This window comes from Schistocerca nitens, chromosome 4 (assembly GCF_023898315.1).
Source record: "Schistocerca nitens isolate TAMUIC-IGC-003100 chromosome 4, iqSchNite1.1, whole genome shotgun sequence".
Classification (NCBI taxonomy): domain Eukaryota; kingdom Metazoa; phylum Arthropoda; class Insecta; order Orthoptera; family Acrididae; genus Schistocerca; species Schistocerca nitens.
This window is the reverse complement of record NC_064617.1, coordinates 876105692-876119467: the sequence shown is the minus strand read 5'-3', so window position 1 is coordinate 876119467 and position 13776 is coordinate 876105692. Positions and strand designations below refer to the sequence as shown.

Below are 13776 nucleotides of genomic sequence, written 5' to 3'. Positions count from 1 at the left end.
AGTAAATTTGAAGCCAAAAGACAGAGATGAAATAGGCAGTGGAGCATTGTAACCTAACAACACAAAACTGGTTGGTCATGAAGCCAAAGAAATGACTGGATTGACTTATTCTCCCGTTTCATCTCTTTAACTGATTTATCCAGTATAATAGTAAATGGCAAGAAAAGGAAACAAATAAAATGAAAGAAAAGAGGAAAAGAAGATGATGAAAAAGGGCTACTGGTTCCTGATTTCATGGATACGTAACATAATAATCTTTGTACTTTCACTTATTTTAGTACTTGTACAGTAACAATAAACTGAAAAATGTTATTTTAATGGTACATATATGACATTTAATTTATATCACCTTAGTTCGTCACTAATCTGCTTTCAGTCTTTACAGATGCACCACTCACAAAACTGATCTTCAGTTTGCATTTTGAAGCCCACAGTTTTAATCTATTATGGGTGCTATGCTCTAAGTTGAGTGGTTTGTGAAAGTGCATGATCAATTAATTACATTAATTTTATGGTGTATTTTTTGTTCATGTTACGTTTAGGCAAAAATCTAAGATAATATTGTGGAAAATTAAGAGAAAATTGATGACGACGACACAGGTGATTTGATTATACAAGAAAAATTTGACTGAGCACTCAAAGACCTAAATCAAAACAAGACACCTGGGGAAGAGAACATTTCCTCAGAAGTATTAAGACTTTTCTACTTGGTATGCAGAACAGGAGAGTCGGACAAAATATCTCCTCCAGACTTCAGAAAGATAATTTCATAATTCTGGTAACAAAGAATGGAGGTGCAAATTGATGTATTATCAAACTGTCAGTTTAAGAAGTCATTGTTATAAAATATGAACATGAATCATATACAATGATGGAACAATGGGTATAAGCTATTACGGACGAAGATCAGCGAGTTCAGGAGAAAGCTAGGAATATGCAAGGTAGTACTGACCCAACGAATTATCTTAGAACATACTGAAGAAAGATAAACATGCATTCATAGCACTTGTACATTTTGAGAATGGTGACTGGGTGGCAGCAGTTGAGAAAGAACCACCAAGCAGTGGTAGGAGAAGACACATATGTAGCCAGTAAATTCTGTAAGCTTATGGAGCCAGTGGCTCCTACTCTTGGTAGAGGGGCTGATGCGAAATTAAGAGGGGTTAAGGAAAAGAACTGGCGAGGTTAAGAAAAAGGGGCACAGTTCGGAAAATTTGCCCAGAACCCTGGGTCAGGAGGGACTTACTGGACAGATGAGAAGGAAGGAAAGACTTTTCTTCTCATGCCATCCAGTAGGCCTCCCCTGACTCGAGGTTCTGGGCGACTTTTCCCATCTCTATCCCTTTTTCTAAACCTAACCAGTCCTTTTCCTTTACCCCTCTTCTTTCCCCTTCAGTCCTCCTGCCAGGAGGAGGAGCTACTGGCTCTGAAGACTTGCAAACTTTCATGTCTTTATATGCATATTCTGCTATTGATGCTTGGCGACTACATTTCTATCTATCAAAATAAAATAAATTTTAAAAATTTTTTGTTTTCCTTGACCTATATGAAGTAAGCGGTAAAGGAAACTCGAGAAATTTGGGAAAGAAATTAATGTTCAGGAAGGAGAAATAAGAACTTTCAGTTTTGCTGAAGACAGTCAAAGACGAGGAGCTGAAATATCAGTTAAAGGGAATGAATTCTGTCCTAATTATATCTCGTGTACTGAGGGAATTAAATTAGGAATGAGTAGGTCAGTTTTGCTATTTAGACAGCAAAATAACAGTAATAACAGCAGGAGAAATAAATCAGATATCAAATGTAGACAGGCAATAGATCATAAGGAGAGCCAAATGTGAAACTATTCCTGTCATATACCAACAACACAGTCAATGAACTGCTTCCTACAGAAGGACATCACTGCCAAGATGACATAATGCACAGATGGACATCAGTGAATATTGTCTTCCAGTTTATTTGTGAGTAACCTGTCCATTTCCGTAACTTCATCAACTTTTCTCCTTTCTTCCCAGAAGAAATCTATAGTCCCAATAGTTCGGAGTTTACTTCTCTCTCTCTCTCTCTCTCTCTCTCTCTCTCTCTCTCTCTCTCTCTCTCTGTGTGTGTGTGTGTGTGTGTGTGTGTGTGTGTGTGTGTGTGTGTGTGTGTTTTATTGAAACAGGTGCCTCCTGAAATAATTGCTTGCCCACCCACTTTTTTGTGAATTTCACAACTTTATTAATGGAATTTTTCTTTCTGTATTACAAAAAGTATGTGTGGCCATTTGTTGTTCTTTGAGTTACAGTTCTCATGAGTCATTTTTTTCTATGGTAATGGAGACTCCTCAGTGGAATACCAGAAATGGAAGGAGTAAAGGTAAACCATTCGCAGTATTAATATTAAAAAATTCTTTCATGTTTTGGGCAACCATATTAACACTGCAAAATCTTTCATTTTTGGGCATGCAGTAGCACACTAGGGAAAATTAATCTGAAGATATTTCATGAATAAAATTTGAGCAAGGTGTCAACAAACTGACTGGTAGCAGTTTATATTACCTTCACGTAATTATTAGTTTTTAACCATTGTCAAGAAACTAACAATATTACTGTAGAATGATGTATAATGCCACGGAGTACAAGCCGAGAAAACCACATGTCTGCCTCCTCATTTACCAGCATCTGTCAGCAAGAGCTTTTCAAATATTTTTGGTTGCACTAGGTATTTCTGAAATTAAATTTATATTTAGTGACTTGCATTTTACAATCCTGTAACATTTTTCTTTAAAAAATGTCAAATTATTTTTGGTTAGTCAGTCTGTATAAGACATAATTTTACAAATAGTTGTTTGTCTGCTTTTAAGCTATGAAGCAAGAGCAGATTTTTTTACTTTAATGAGAAGTATCTCCAAACTGATGAAAATTGGGTGGTTCCCCTGAAATTAAATAATTATGTGTTACTAGTTTTTTTTAATTTTATTTTTTTTACCACTCTGTCTCTGGAGATGAGTACAAGGTGATGAAGCATGAACACCGAAACAGTTCTCTACAGGGAAATGGGAAAGTTTGTAGACTATGGCATGAGAACAGTAAGTTACATTGAGTGGAAACTCCAGGTAGTTAAAAAAAATTCCTACTTTAAGTGGAAACAGTAGTCAACGAACAAAATTTTTGGCTACAAACATGAAAGAGAAAAGTAATTACAAAATATTTTCAATGTTGTTTGTGCATTTTAATTATAAAAACCTTAATGTCTGAACACTGCAATAAAGCTGTCATTATTTTTTATTTAGTGGGCATTATCTATGTGAGATAGCAACAGCACTTTGCATTTACCTGGCACCTGCAACATTTTGGTATAGTATTGTGCACAACATATTGCTTCATAGCACACAATCAGAGAAAACTGTGAGTGATATACAATGGTGGTGTTCGCTTCCACAGATTTAATGCCTGGTGACTCAGAAACCATTGTCTCGACTGTCCTGTACAACAACCCATTAGCAGTATCCTTAATCTTCAAATTCACTAACAAACAATTTGCAGACAGGATTTCCAGATAACAATTTTAATACAAACTGTACAGTGAGCAATCCCAAGTAATAAAAATGACAAAAGGCATCATCCTCTTTATGTTACTATTCTTTTGGTCCCCTCCCATTAAAATTTGTTACAGATTACCGCCTGCATGTATTTTATTACGTGGATGGTGTCAACGTATATACCATTGCAATAAATATTTGTTTTAGTATAAATGTATGCATTAAAATACTCACCGAATTTTCTTTTCCAGAATTCTTCATGTTTGAGGAATGTGTGAAAGCAAGAAAATAAGAACAGCATATTAGTGAGTTGGCAAGCAGTACACAAGATGCATGCCTGAACCACATAACAAGAGCAGTGTCTGCCCTAGCAGATTACTTTTGCAAATCCGGTCATTTCTCTGTGTGAATGAAAAAGGTGACAGAGTTACAATATTTCACAACAGTGGTGTTATCATGCAGTAGCATACAAAACTTGGATTTGGACGAGAGGGCAATATGGGTGGAGTGGGGGCAGCAGCTAGTTTATTGAACAAAAGGTTCCTTCCTCCTGCAAAAAGAGGATAGGGTTGGAGGAATCAGGAACATTTTATTTAATCATTCTTTCCTTCAGTTTCTTAGAACATCAAAGCCTACAGGTGCATCGCACACAACAGAATAAACAGCATTTTCCATTTATCCTTCTTTACCGAGGCTAAACTGGACCTGACAAGAAATTATGTTGAGGTTATGCGTTACCACTACTTTTATATGCAGTCTTCTCAAACATCTTGAAATACACATGTATACAAAAATTTATTTCTAATTGCATACAATTCTTTTTCTTCCATTTTTATAAACTAGATTATTAACAAGTATTTTAATGTCTTGAGAGAGACTGCACCTGACAGAGACGTTGCACAAGTGACTTGAGTCCAGAACTAATATACCGTGAACTGAACATCAAATATTCAAGTGTTAAGTAACAAAGCCACCCTGGTATCTCTTACCTTGTCCTGGAGTGTGCTGTGTGTGTAGGGCAATTTTTCTACTTAATTTCTTTTTTCTCTAACACTTTCCTCTCTCTTTCTGAATAAAGAAACATCTGGTTCTGATACTCATCATATGTAACATTTCTTTCATCTTTGTTCATGTCTGTGCCCGAGATACATATCTTTATCAAATTATTTTCTTAATTTTGGAGATACTCATTCTTACAGAAGTTTTGCTTCTATATTCAGAAAGGTGTGTGTGTGTGTGTGTGTGGAGGGAGAGGGAGAGGGAGAGGGAGAGGGAGAGGGAGAGGGAGAGGGAGAGGGAGAGGGAGAGGGAGAGGGAGAGGGAGAGGGAGAGGGAGAGGGAGAGGGAGAGGGAGAGGGAGAGGGAGAGGGAGAGGGACAGTGTGTGTGTGTGTGTGTGTGTGTGTGTGTGTGTGTGTGTGTCACACAGAGAACAACAGGCAAATAACTACTCTCAAATTCTGTAGATTACTTAAATAAATCAGCTTTATTATGTGATTCAGAACTGCAAAAGATTAAAATAAATACAGATAAAAATGTGTTAGATAGTGGACTATGTGCACTAACAGCAAAGAAAGCTTGTCTATGTCATGCATCAGCCTATCAGAAACCAAGTTTGTATGACCCTCTTGTAGTTCATGCAAATACCTTAATTGTTAGCACAAGATCTTTTGTTAGAATCAGACTTCTCATGTAATTTTCACGCAACTAATCCCAAATTTTACATTTCTTTATTTTTATTTCAACATTAATTTCTGGAGGACTTTGAAATAAAAATTATCTCAGAAAGAGAACTGAAATTTTAGAAAAATGTGCATCTTAAAACGTGCATAAAAAAAAAGAAAAAACTGAATGGCTGGACAAGGTGGAATAACAGTGCTACCAACACACACATTTAAAAATAATGACACTTTTCCATTTGAAAATGTTAATGCCCTCCTCAGGTAGGAACAAGTGTTTGTGGAGGGCTGGAAAGTGAAATTAGGTCACTCACACCTGAGAATGAGAGTGGTCTGCCTGTTCAGCATGAGACAATGACACCTGCTGTGCCCCTCCAACAAGACAACAATCTGCAAAACTGCAACACTTTTGCGTCTTGCGGGTGGCCCCACTTCAAGCATCATCTGCCGCGGAAGGCACAAGAGTGTAACAAACAGTGATCTGCACTTGTCTCGCATGTTCCAACAGGCAACAACCACAATACGCCAATTTGTCATCCACAGAGTCACTGGCAGCCACCACAAGAGGCGTCAATTCCTCTGCAAGCAAAGCACACTTCTACGATCGCAGTGCTGCAATGACAGGCACTACTTTCCTACGCCATATCACGTGCCTGCCAGCAGCTCGCACCGTCTCCGTGTGGCACGACAGTATTTAGGCCAGTGCTCAAGCACAGATCGGTAGTTCGGTCTCAGCTACCTAACCAGTCATTCTTTCAAACCCTCTGGGCCAAGTGCCAGCTGCATCTGTTGCCCATCCATCAGACCTATCCCTAGGAACCACCATCTGACAGTCGCTGTGCAGTGTAACTTCTAATCTCAATCAAGCTAATGGCACTGACTTTACTGCTTCAGACTTTGTCCTTACACCAGCTTAGACTAACAGTTGCCTCCATTCCAGAACATTCCAGGCGAATCTGGACGTAAACCTGCCTGTTGCTCACTTTGGGGTTCCACCATCTTGTGTTCCTTGTTAGGACTCCCCAAACCTAATGGAACTTTCAGTGGCATACAATACACTTACTCCATGAAGAAGACCGTCGTTCATTTACTTATTAATAAACATTTTTGACACTGTTTACCTGGGCAGTGTTGTCACGGTGCCTCCACCAGCACAAGACATCACCACCTGTTCATCCTGAGCTCTCAATGACCACATTTTCCTTTCAAACCTTCCCCAAACTAACCCCCTTTCCTATCGAAAGCTACAAACAGTGTTACCATTTTTGAAATGTATGTATTAGCAGTACTGTTATTTCACTTCATTCGCCGTCATAGCTGAGTGGTCAGCGTGGCAGTCCGTCACGCCAAGGGGCCCGGATTCGATTCCCGGCTGGGTCGGAGATTTTCTCTGCTCAGGGACTGGATGTCGTGTTGTCCTCATTATCATTTCATCATCACCAGTGGAAGGCAATGGGAAACCACCACTGGAATCATTCCCTAGACGCTCATGCGGTGGACCTCTCTGACGAGGCTTCCTCCATGACGAGACTTGCCGTAAGGCAGAACGCAAAGTTATTTCACTTCCTGAAGGTAAATTATTGGAAGCCATAGTACCTCTTTGTAATTTTATAGTTTTCTCAGGCAAATTTTCTTGTCAGTAAAATTAGAAATAATGTTCAATCATGTAGCAAGTCGAGTCAATACTCGACACCTCAAGTGTGCCTCACACCACAATTCAAAGTTTTTTGGCATCGCCTAATTTCATGCTGAAGGACAGAAGGAAGGGATATTAAGGTTTAACATCCCATCAGTGATGAGGTCATTAAGGACGGAGCACAACGTGAGACTGGGGTAGGATGGGGAAGAAAATTAGCCATGTCATTTTAAAAGGAACTGTTTCACCATTTGCTTTAACTGATTTACAGGGAAACCTAAATCAGGGGATCTGACTCACAGTCCTCCTGTATCTGAAGCCCGATTCATTCTGGAAGCAATATAAACACTAATTCTTAGCCATTCTCTGCAGCATACTGCCTCCGCAATTTATGTGCAGTGAGCAGGAGAGCCTCGAAGATCTTGGAAGAGAAGAAAACAAAGGCGTGCCTGCTAATTAGAGACTAGAGTCGGTCTGTAAGGCACAAATAGATTACTCTGCAAGCCACTTTACACTGCGAGGCAATGGTAGATAACTTACTGTCATTTTTGTAGCACATTTGGGGACAGCATATGGGAAAAACTATCAGATGACCTTCCCAACTTCTCTTTGCTTTATGCCAGACAAGATGTATGTGTAGGTCCTACAGCAGTGTACTAGCCATCACATATTTACTGTTTTGTTGTTGCTAAGTGCATAATGACACAATTTCCAGCCTATTGCAGAAACTGCCTACAACTCTGAGAAGGTATTTCCGTGTGTGGGGGTGGGGGTGTGTGTGGTGGGGGGGGGGGGGGGGGGGCACGCGCACACCATTTTTACTGTTATAGGTGCAAGGTGCAACTTATGACTGTAGTGAATGGTCTAGATTAGGAAGATATTCAAACTTTCATGTCATAAGCTGTAATCTCAACCACACTGCCTCACACACTGGGGGAAAAAAGGGTATCTTAGTGTTTGAGTCTAACAAAATAGTGATAATAGTAATGATCTTTTAAAAATTTGTTTTCATCACTGAAACACAATTGAATCCTTTTGTCTTTACTGATCAGAAAATTACATTTTAACACTAAGGGATAATTACCCCCACATAGGAAACCTCTGCACTAGATATTTTATGGTCGAGAATGATTTCACTAATCAGTCAATAGTAGTTTAATCAAACAGAATCTGTTCTTTCTACCTATTTATGGGGATATTTTGTTTACTGGACATCTTAGATATTCTGGAAGTTGAGAGGGACTTGGCATCAACATGGACCACACTGTCTAAATTTCACATGATCAATGGTCGCAGAATAAAAATATTAGCTATATGGTCATACTGATACTTGACTTCTCCTAGAAATACGTCCTAAATATCAGGCTTCTTTTACACCATCAATGTAAAATTTGGGATTTACTGTGTTAAATTTCAAATGTTACGTAACAGTTCTGAAAGGACAAACAAACAATGGAAATCACAGAATAAGTGAGAAGAGCGCTAGTCCAATAACCCAAGTATATATTAATAATTATCAAACTACTATGCCATGATTAAAATTCGCTGAAAATACTGAAGGCCACATGTGTTTAAGGAAATTAATTAGGTTAAACAGGCAGATTACATCTATTTTTTTCTTTTTTGATGTTTTTTGAAAAAGCAGAAGCTATTTAAGGTCCTTCACATTCCACGACAGTCTAGGGAGAATGAATTATATGTGAAAGGAAATGAGCTACAGAACAACAACAGAAGTCTAGCTTCTTGGTAGAATCTACATTTTCCTCTTTATCTGTAAACATAAATTTCATGTTCAAAGGGAAAAACAGTGTAAGAATTGCTTTCAGACTGAAGAAGAAACTCACTTAGTACTGAGAAGATGTTCTGCTTCATCAGGTGTCATTGCATCTGGCATCCCTGATTCCTTCTTGTCATTATCCTTCTCCTCGGGCATCTGCTTGTGGCTTTTGGCAGAATCACTAACCTGAGGATGCTGCTGTTGATCCGAGCTTGTAGCACAAACGTCCTACAAAAATTATTGATAACTGCATTAAGAAGAATATGGATCTAGTCTACAAATGTAAGACAACCTAGACAGTACGAGATAATAAATTTATGGAGCAACAATGCAGCAGAAACCCATACAGATTTTATGAGTACTCTACTTAGTTCAAGCACATGGATATTTTTTTATTTGTTTGTTTATTTTACCAGGTAAGTTTAAATCAGAGATTTACATCTATCAGCTCATGAAGGGATATGGTTAAAATTGTTGAGAAGAAATCCTACAGAGCAACGTGAACAACCTAAATACATAAGCATTGTTTATAACAATGAAAACAATCAATTTTGGCAACATAATGTAATTGGATAGATAAAAACTCTACTCACCAAATGGCAGCAGAAGACACACATGTAAAAGAACGTTATAATTAGGCAAGCTTCAGGAGCTAGTGTGATTGCTGTTTTCTGTTACATGTTACTGTGCTCCACACATCATTTCACTACAGGTGAGTGGTTGCCTCTTCCTTATTTTAGATATTTGCCTATTTCTGTACCTATTTATTAACTGTTCCACTTTCTTCCTCTAGACTGTAAGTTCCTATAACCATTAAGTTAAATGTGTGTATTTTTAATTTAGTACTTATGAGCTTTCTGTGTCCAGTTCTCTCTGATGATTGTCTGTACACCATCTCATGCTTTGTGTTTTAATAGTTACCACTATAAGCCAGTAAACAACTGCACACGGCTTGCCTACATCTATACTCACAAGTCAACTTACTTTGTGTACCACTTTCACTTCCCCCTTTCCTTGCTGCAGTCAAGAATGTTCTGCAGAAGAAAGATTGCTGGTAGGCCTCTGTGTGGACTTTGATCTCTCTAATTTTCTCTTTATGGTCTTTTAATAAGATATACAGAGGGGAAACCAATATATTTGTGGACTCTTCTAGAAATTTACACTCTCCGAATTTTAACAATTAACTACACTGTGATGTAGAACACCTCTCTTGCATCATCTGCCACTGTTGTTCACTGATCATCTCCGTGACACTTTAGTACTTACTAAATGGACTTCTAATGAAATGGACTTCTAATGAAATGTACTGCTCTTCTTTGGATCATATTTATTTCCTGTATCAATTGTAACTGGTGAGCAATATTTAAATATTGGCCGAATAACGGCATTGTAACCTACCTCTTTTACTGGTGGACGCCACCTCCTGATGACGCTTCCAATGAATGAGTCTGGTGTCTGTATTTTCTGCGATTTGCTTTATGCGGTTGTTCCATCTCAAATCACACCGTACACACACTACTAAATATTTTATGGGAGTAACCCCCGTCCAGTGATCATTTTGCAACAATGTTATTGTGCAATAATAGGTCTTTCTGTCCATGTACATGAAATATGAAACATTTGTTTATATTGAGGGTCAATTGCCCACTCCCTGCACTAAGCCTCAGTACTCTGCCGGGCCTGCATTTCACTACAATTTTCTAGGATTGCAATTTCTCTGCATACAGCAGCACCGTCCATGAAAGGCCTACAGGTACTTCCTATGTTGTCTACTATGCCATTTATGTAAATTGTGAAAAGTAATGGACCTAGAACAGCCCCCTGGGGGTACACCTGAAATCACTTATGTCTCAAGACTTTGCTCCATTGAGAATAACATGCTGTGTTCTGTTTGCTACAAACTTGTTGATTCCCCACACAGGTTGTTTCCAGTCTCCAGAAAGTCATAATGTGTGAGCATACGACATAATCCAAAATTCTACAGATCACCAACACCAGAGATATAGGCCTATTGTTTTGTGCATCTGTTTGATGACCATTCTTGAAAATGGCAATAACCGGTGCCTTTTTCCAATTATCAGGAACACTTCGCCCCTCCATAGATGTATGGTACACTGCTGCTAGAAGGAAGGAGAGTTATTTGACATACTCTAGGTACAATCGTATTGGTATCCCATCATGTCCAGTGGCCTTTCTTCTGCTGAGTGACTTCAGTTGCTTTTCTATACCATGATCACTTATTTCGATATCAGCCATTCCGTAGTTCATGTGACATTTTAAAGGAGGTATTACAGTGCGATCATAGTGCGATCATCTTCTATGAAATAGTGTTGAAAAAGGACTCGGTACTTCAGCCTTTTCTGTGTCAATCTCCATTACAATACCCTTATGATCTCTCTGTGCCTGTAGAGATGGCTTTAACATTAAGACCAAAACAACTTAAAATTTTCTGTCGAGTCAGCAGACAGAATTTCGCTTTTGAATTAGTTGAACGCTTCATGCACGACTCTCCTTACGCCAATTCAGGGTTGCCACAATTTGCCCCAAGTGAATGATTTCCAGAGAAGTTTTAGCATTTTTTTTTTTTTGACAAATTGAGATCTCAAGGGTAAGTCAAGACGTAAGTTGACAAGGAATTCTGTATTTCTAAATGTGTGAGCAAAAATCTTTAGTACTAACATCAACGTGTTTTGTAATGAACTGTTTTTAGATGGAGAAAGCAAGCTAGATGGTATACATGTTTTATTAAGACCACTGATGTTATTTTATTTCAATAAACCTAACACACCTGGTGACAAAAACACGCATTTCCTTGGAGTCGCTATCTTCACCGATTTCACAAATAACTCAGAAAATGGTAGGTCTCGAAAGAAGTGTATAAGGTGGGGAAGACTTGTGTAAACCAACAGTATAGGTGACCGCCAAAAAAATTCAGGTTCTACTATGTTTGTTGTTGTCAGATATTACCCACTGTGATATGTCTATTATATTAGAAGTACTGTGCGATTTTTCTTTCAAGAAATACACGAGAACATACCTCACAAATTGCCAGAGGCTGCCACAGTTTACTCCTTCTTATTAAGCATACTTTCTAATACTCAAAACTACTTTCGAAGTGCCAAAATGTACTAGAATAAATAAAATTACTATAAAATGTGGCACTGTACAATGAACTTGTGGCGAGACAGTCGAAATTCCCGAAATCCATTGCCCACGGCCTCCGGGCTGCCGAGGAGCACCGCAGTCCTGGGTCCGTGGATAAACCGTGAAAATCTGCCACATTATGCCACACACAAACTGACTTCACCTGTGGGCCGATCAGTGAGACTAGATACAATGGGCAGTGATTGCACACGAATGGGAAACAATAAACAATGGGCTACAGATCATTAAAAAAAAAAACTAAATTTTTGGCCGTAGCCTTTGTTGGAAACCAAAAGCACACACATATTCACACAGCTACTCAGGCAACTTGCTCACACACGACCGCCCTCTCCGGCCCCCGTGGCAACGGTCTCTGGGAATCTGATCGAAGCAAACTGCTCCTCACACCACCCTGCCTCTTGTCAGTAGCTGCTGAGCTAGCAGCAAGAAGTGGTGGCAGCACTGACTGCAAGCTGAGGGGAATGGTAGAAAGGGGAGAAGCAGTAAGAATGAGGGAGTAGGGAAGCAGCGCACATACTCAGCTGCACCCAGCCGGCAACAGGGCACAACATCTCAGTAAACAAACCATTTCATCTACTGAGACAGAAATGAGACATGTCAGAATTTCCCTGATTTTCAGAACTTGTGGCAAGACTGCACTTTTGGTTTTGTTCAGTTTTTGTTTATCTGCAAGGCTTTGGCTGCATTTAAATCTGCAGTGCATCGCTCTTTGATTTCGTAACCGCTTTCTAGCACAGCTGTTGAACCATTATGGGTCTTTTTCATCCCCACACAATTTTGCTGGACACATACCTCTCTAAAGTATACTGTAGAATGCTTTTTAACTTTGTCCACTGATGCTCATCATTGTATGTGCTGGGGATGAAGCTTTCATGTTGTCCTGTCAGGTATGGTGAAACATGTTTCTTTCTGCTCTCGCTCTGCAGAAAGATCTTCCTTCTTTTCCTCATATTCCTCTTTACAGCCTTTTTCAGCGATACTGTAATGGCCTTATAGTCAGTAATATGCAGAGTCAAAGAGTTCGTGTCTGTCAGTCACTATCAGGTCTAAGCAGCGATAATTTTTAGATAAGGCATCTGGAACAACTCCACGTGTTTCCCTGTCCCTCCTACCCACCCTAATCACTTGAATCACCCAAATCTATAGCTGGTCAGAAGAAATCTCCACTTAAAACTGTAACATGACTAGGAAATTAACATGAAATATTTTACAAGTTTTCCCTCAAACGTTTCGCCACTACTACTGCTGAGACAGGGTGCCTGTAAATGCATCAAATAACCATTTTTAATCCACCCAAATTATTTTGCATTCAGAATTTGTACAAATTTCACTTTTCTTCAGCTCTTCAGGCAATAAGTACGCACAACAGTACAGCTGCACCACCTGTTCTAATCTCACTGGACACTATCGCATTTTTTATAACTATAAACATACCTCTACCATCAGCGTTCAACCTTTCTTTGCAATATACATTCCAATCAAAGATTTCCCTTCCTTAGACTAAAGTAACATATCATTTTTGTCTTATTCCTTTCTGACTAATCACTATCACCATGATATTACCCTTCTTCCTACATTTTCTTATTATTTGCTTCTGTGTGTATGCAATCATGCTCTCTGAACCTTAGCAGTGCAGGTGAGGTAAACTCTTTCCTTCTACTTTGCACAGTCTCAAAACCGTCCATGCTAGAAAATAGCATGTCCACATTGATGGGACTGGTGGCACAGTTGCCCAAGTAGAAGCAGTGCACCTTGTTCTGTAAGTCTTCTGCAAATTATAAGATTTACCATCCAGTAGTTGGTTTTGCAGGATGATCCCTGCAGTACTGAACATCATTTTTCTTTTATACCTGCTGTTGCTTTTACACCATTTCACAGAAACTTCCATGCCTTGTCAACTTTCATTCAGCATAGTACAGTGAATTCATAAAAAATCCTCTCTTCCAAATTGCGAGAGATACACCAATATATATATTTTGTTAGCACTGGACATTTTTTAT

At 38.9% G+C, this 13776-nt stretch overlaps 1 protein-coding gene across 1 annotated transcript in view; it reads right to left on the bottom strand.

The window, feature by feature from the left end:
* Positions 1–13776, bottom strand: part of LOC126252635 (uncharacterized) — a 204952-nt gene that overhangs the window by 130330 nt on the left and 60846 nt on the right. Inside the window, 2 exon segments of the mRNA XM_049953538.1 lie at positions 3755–3775; positions 8679–8839. Coding sequence (XP_049809495.1) covers positions 3755–3775; positions 8679–8839 — 182 coding nt within the window.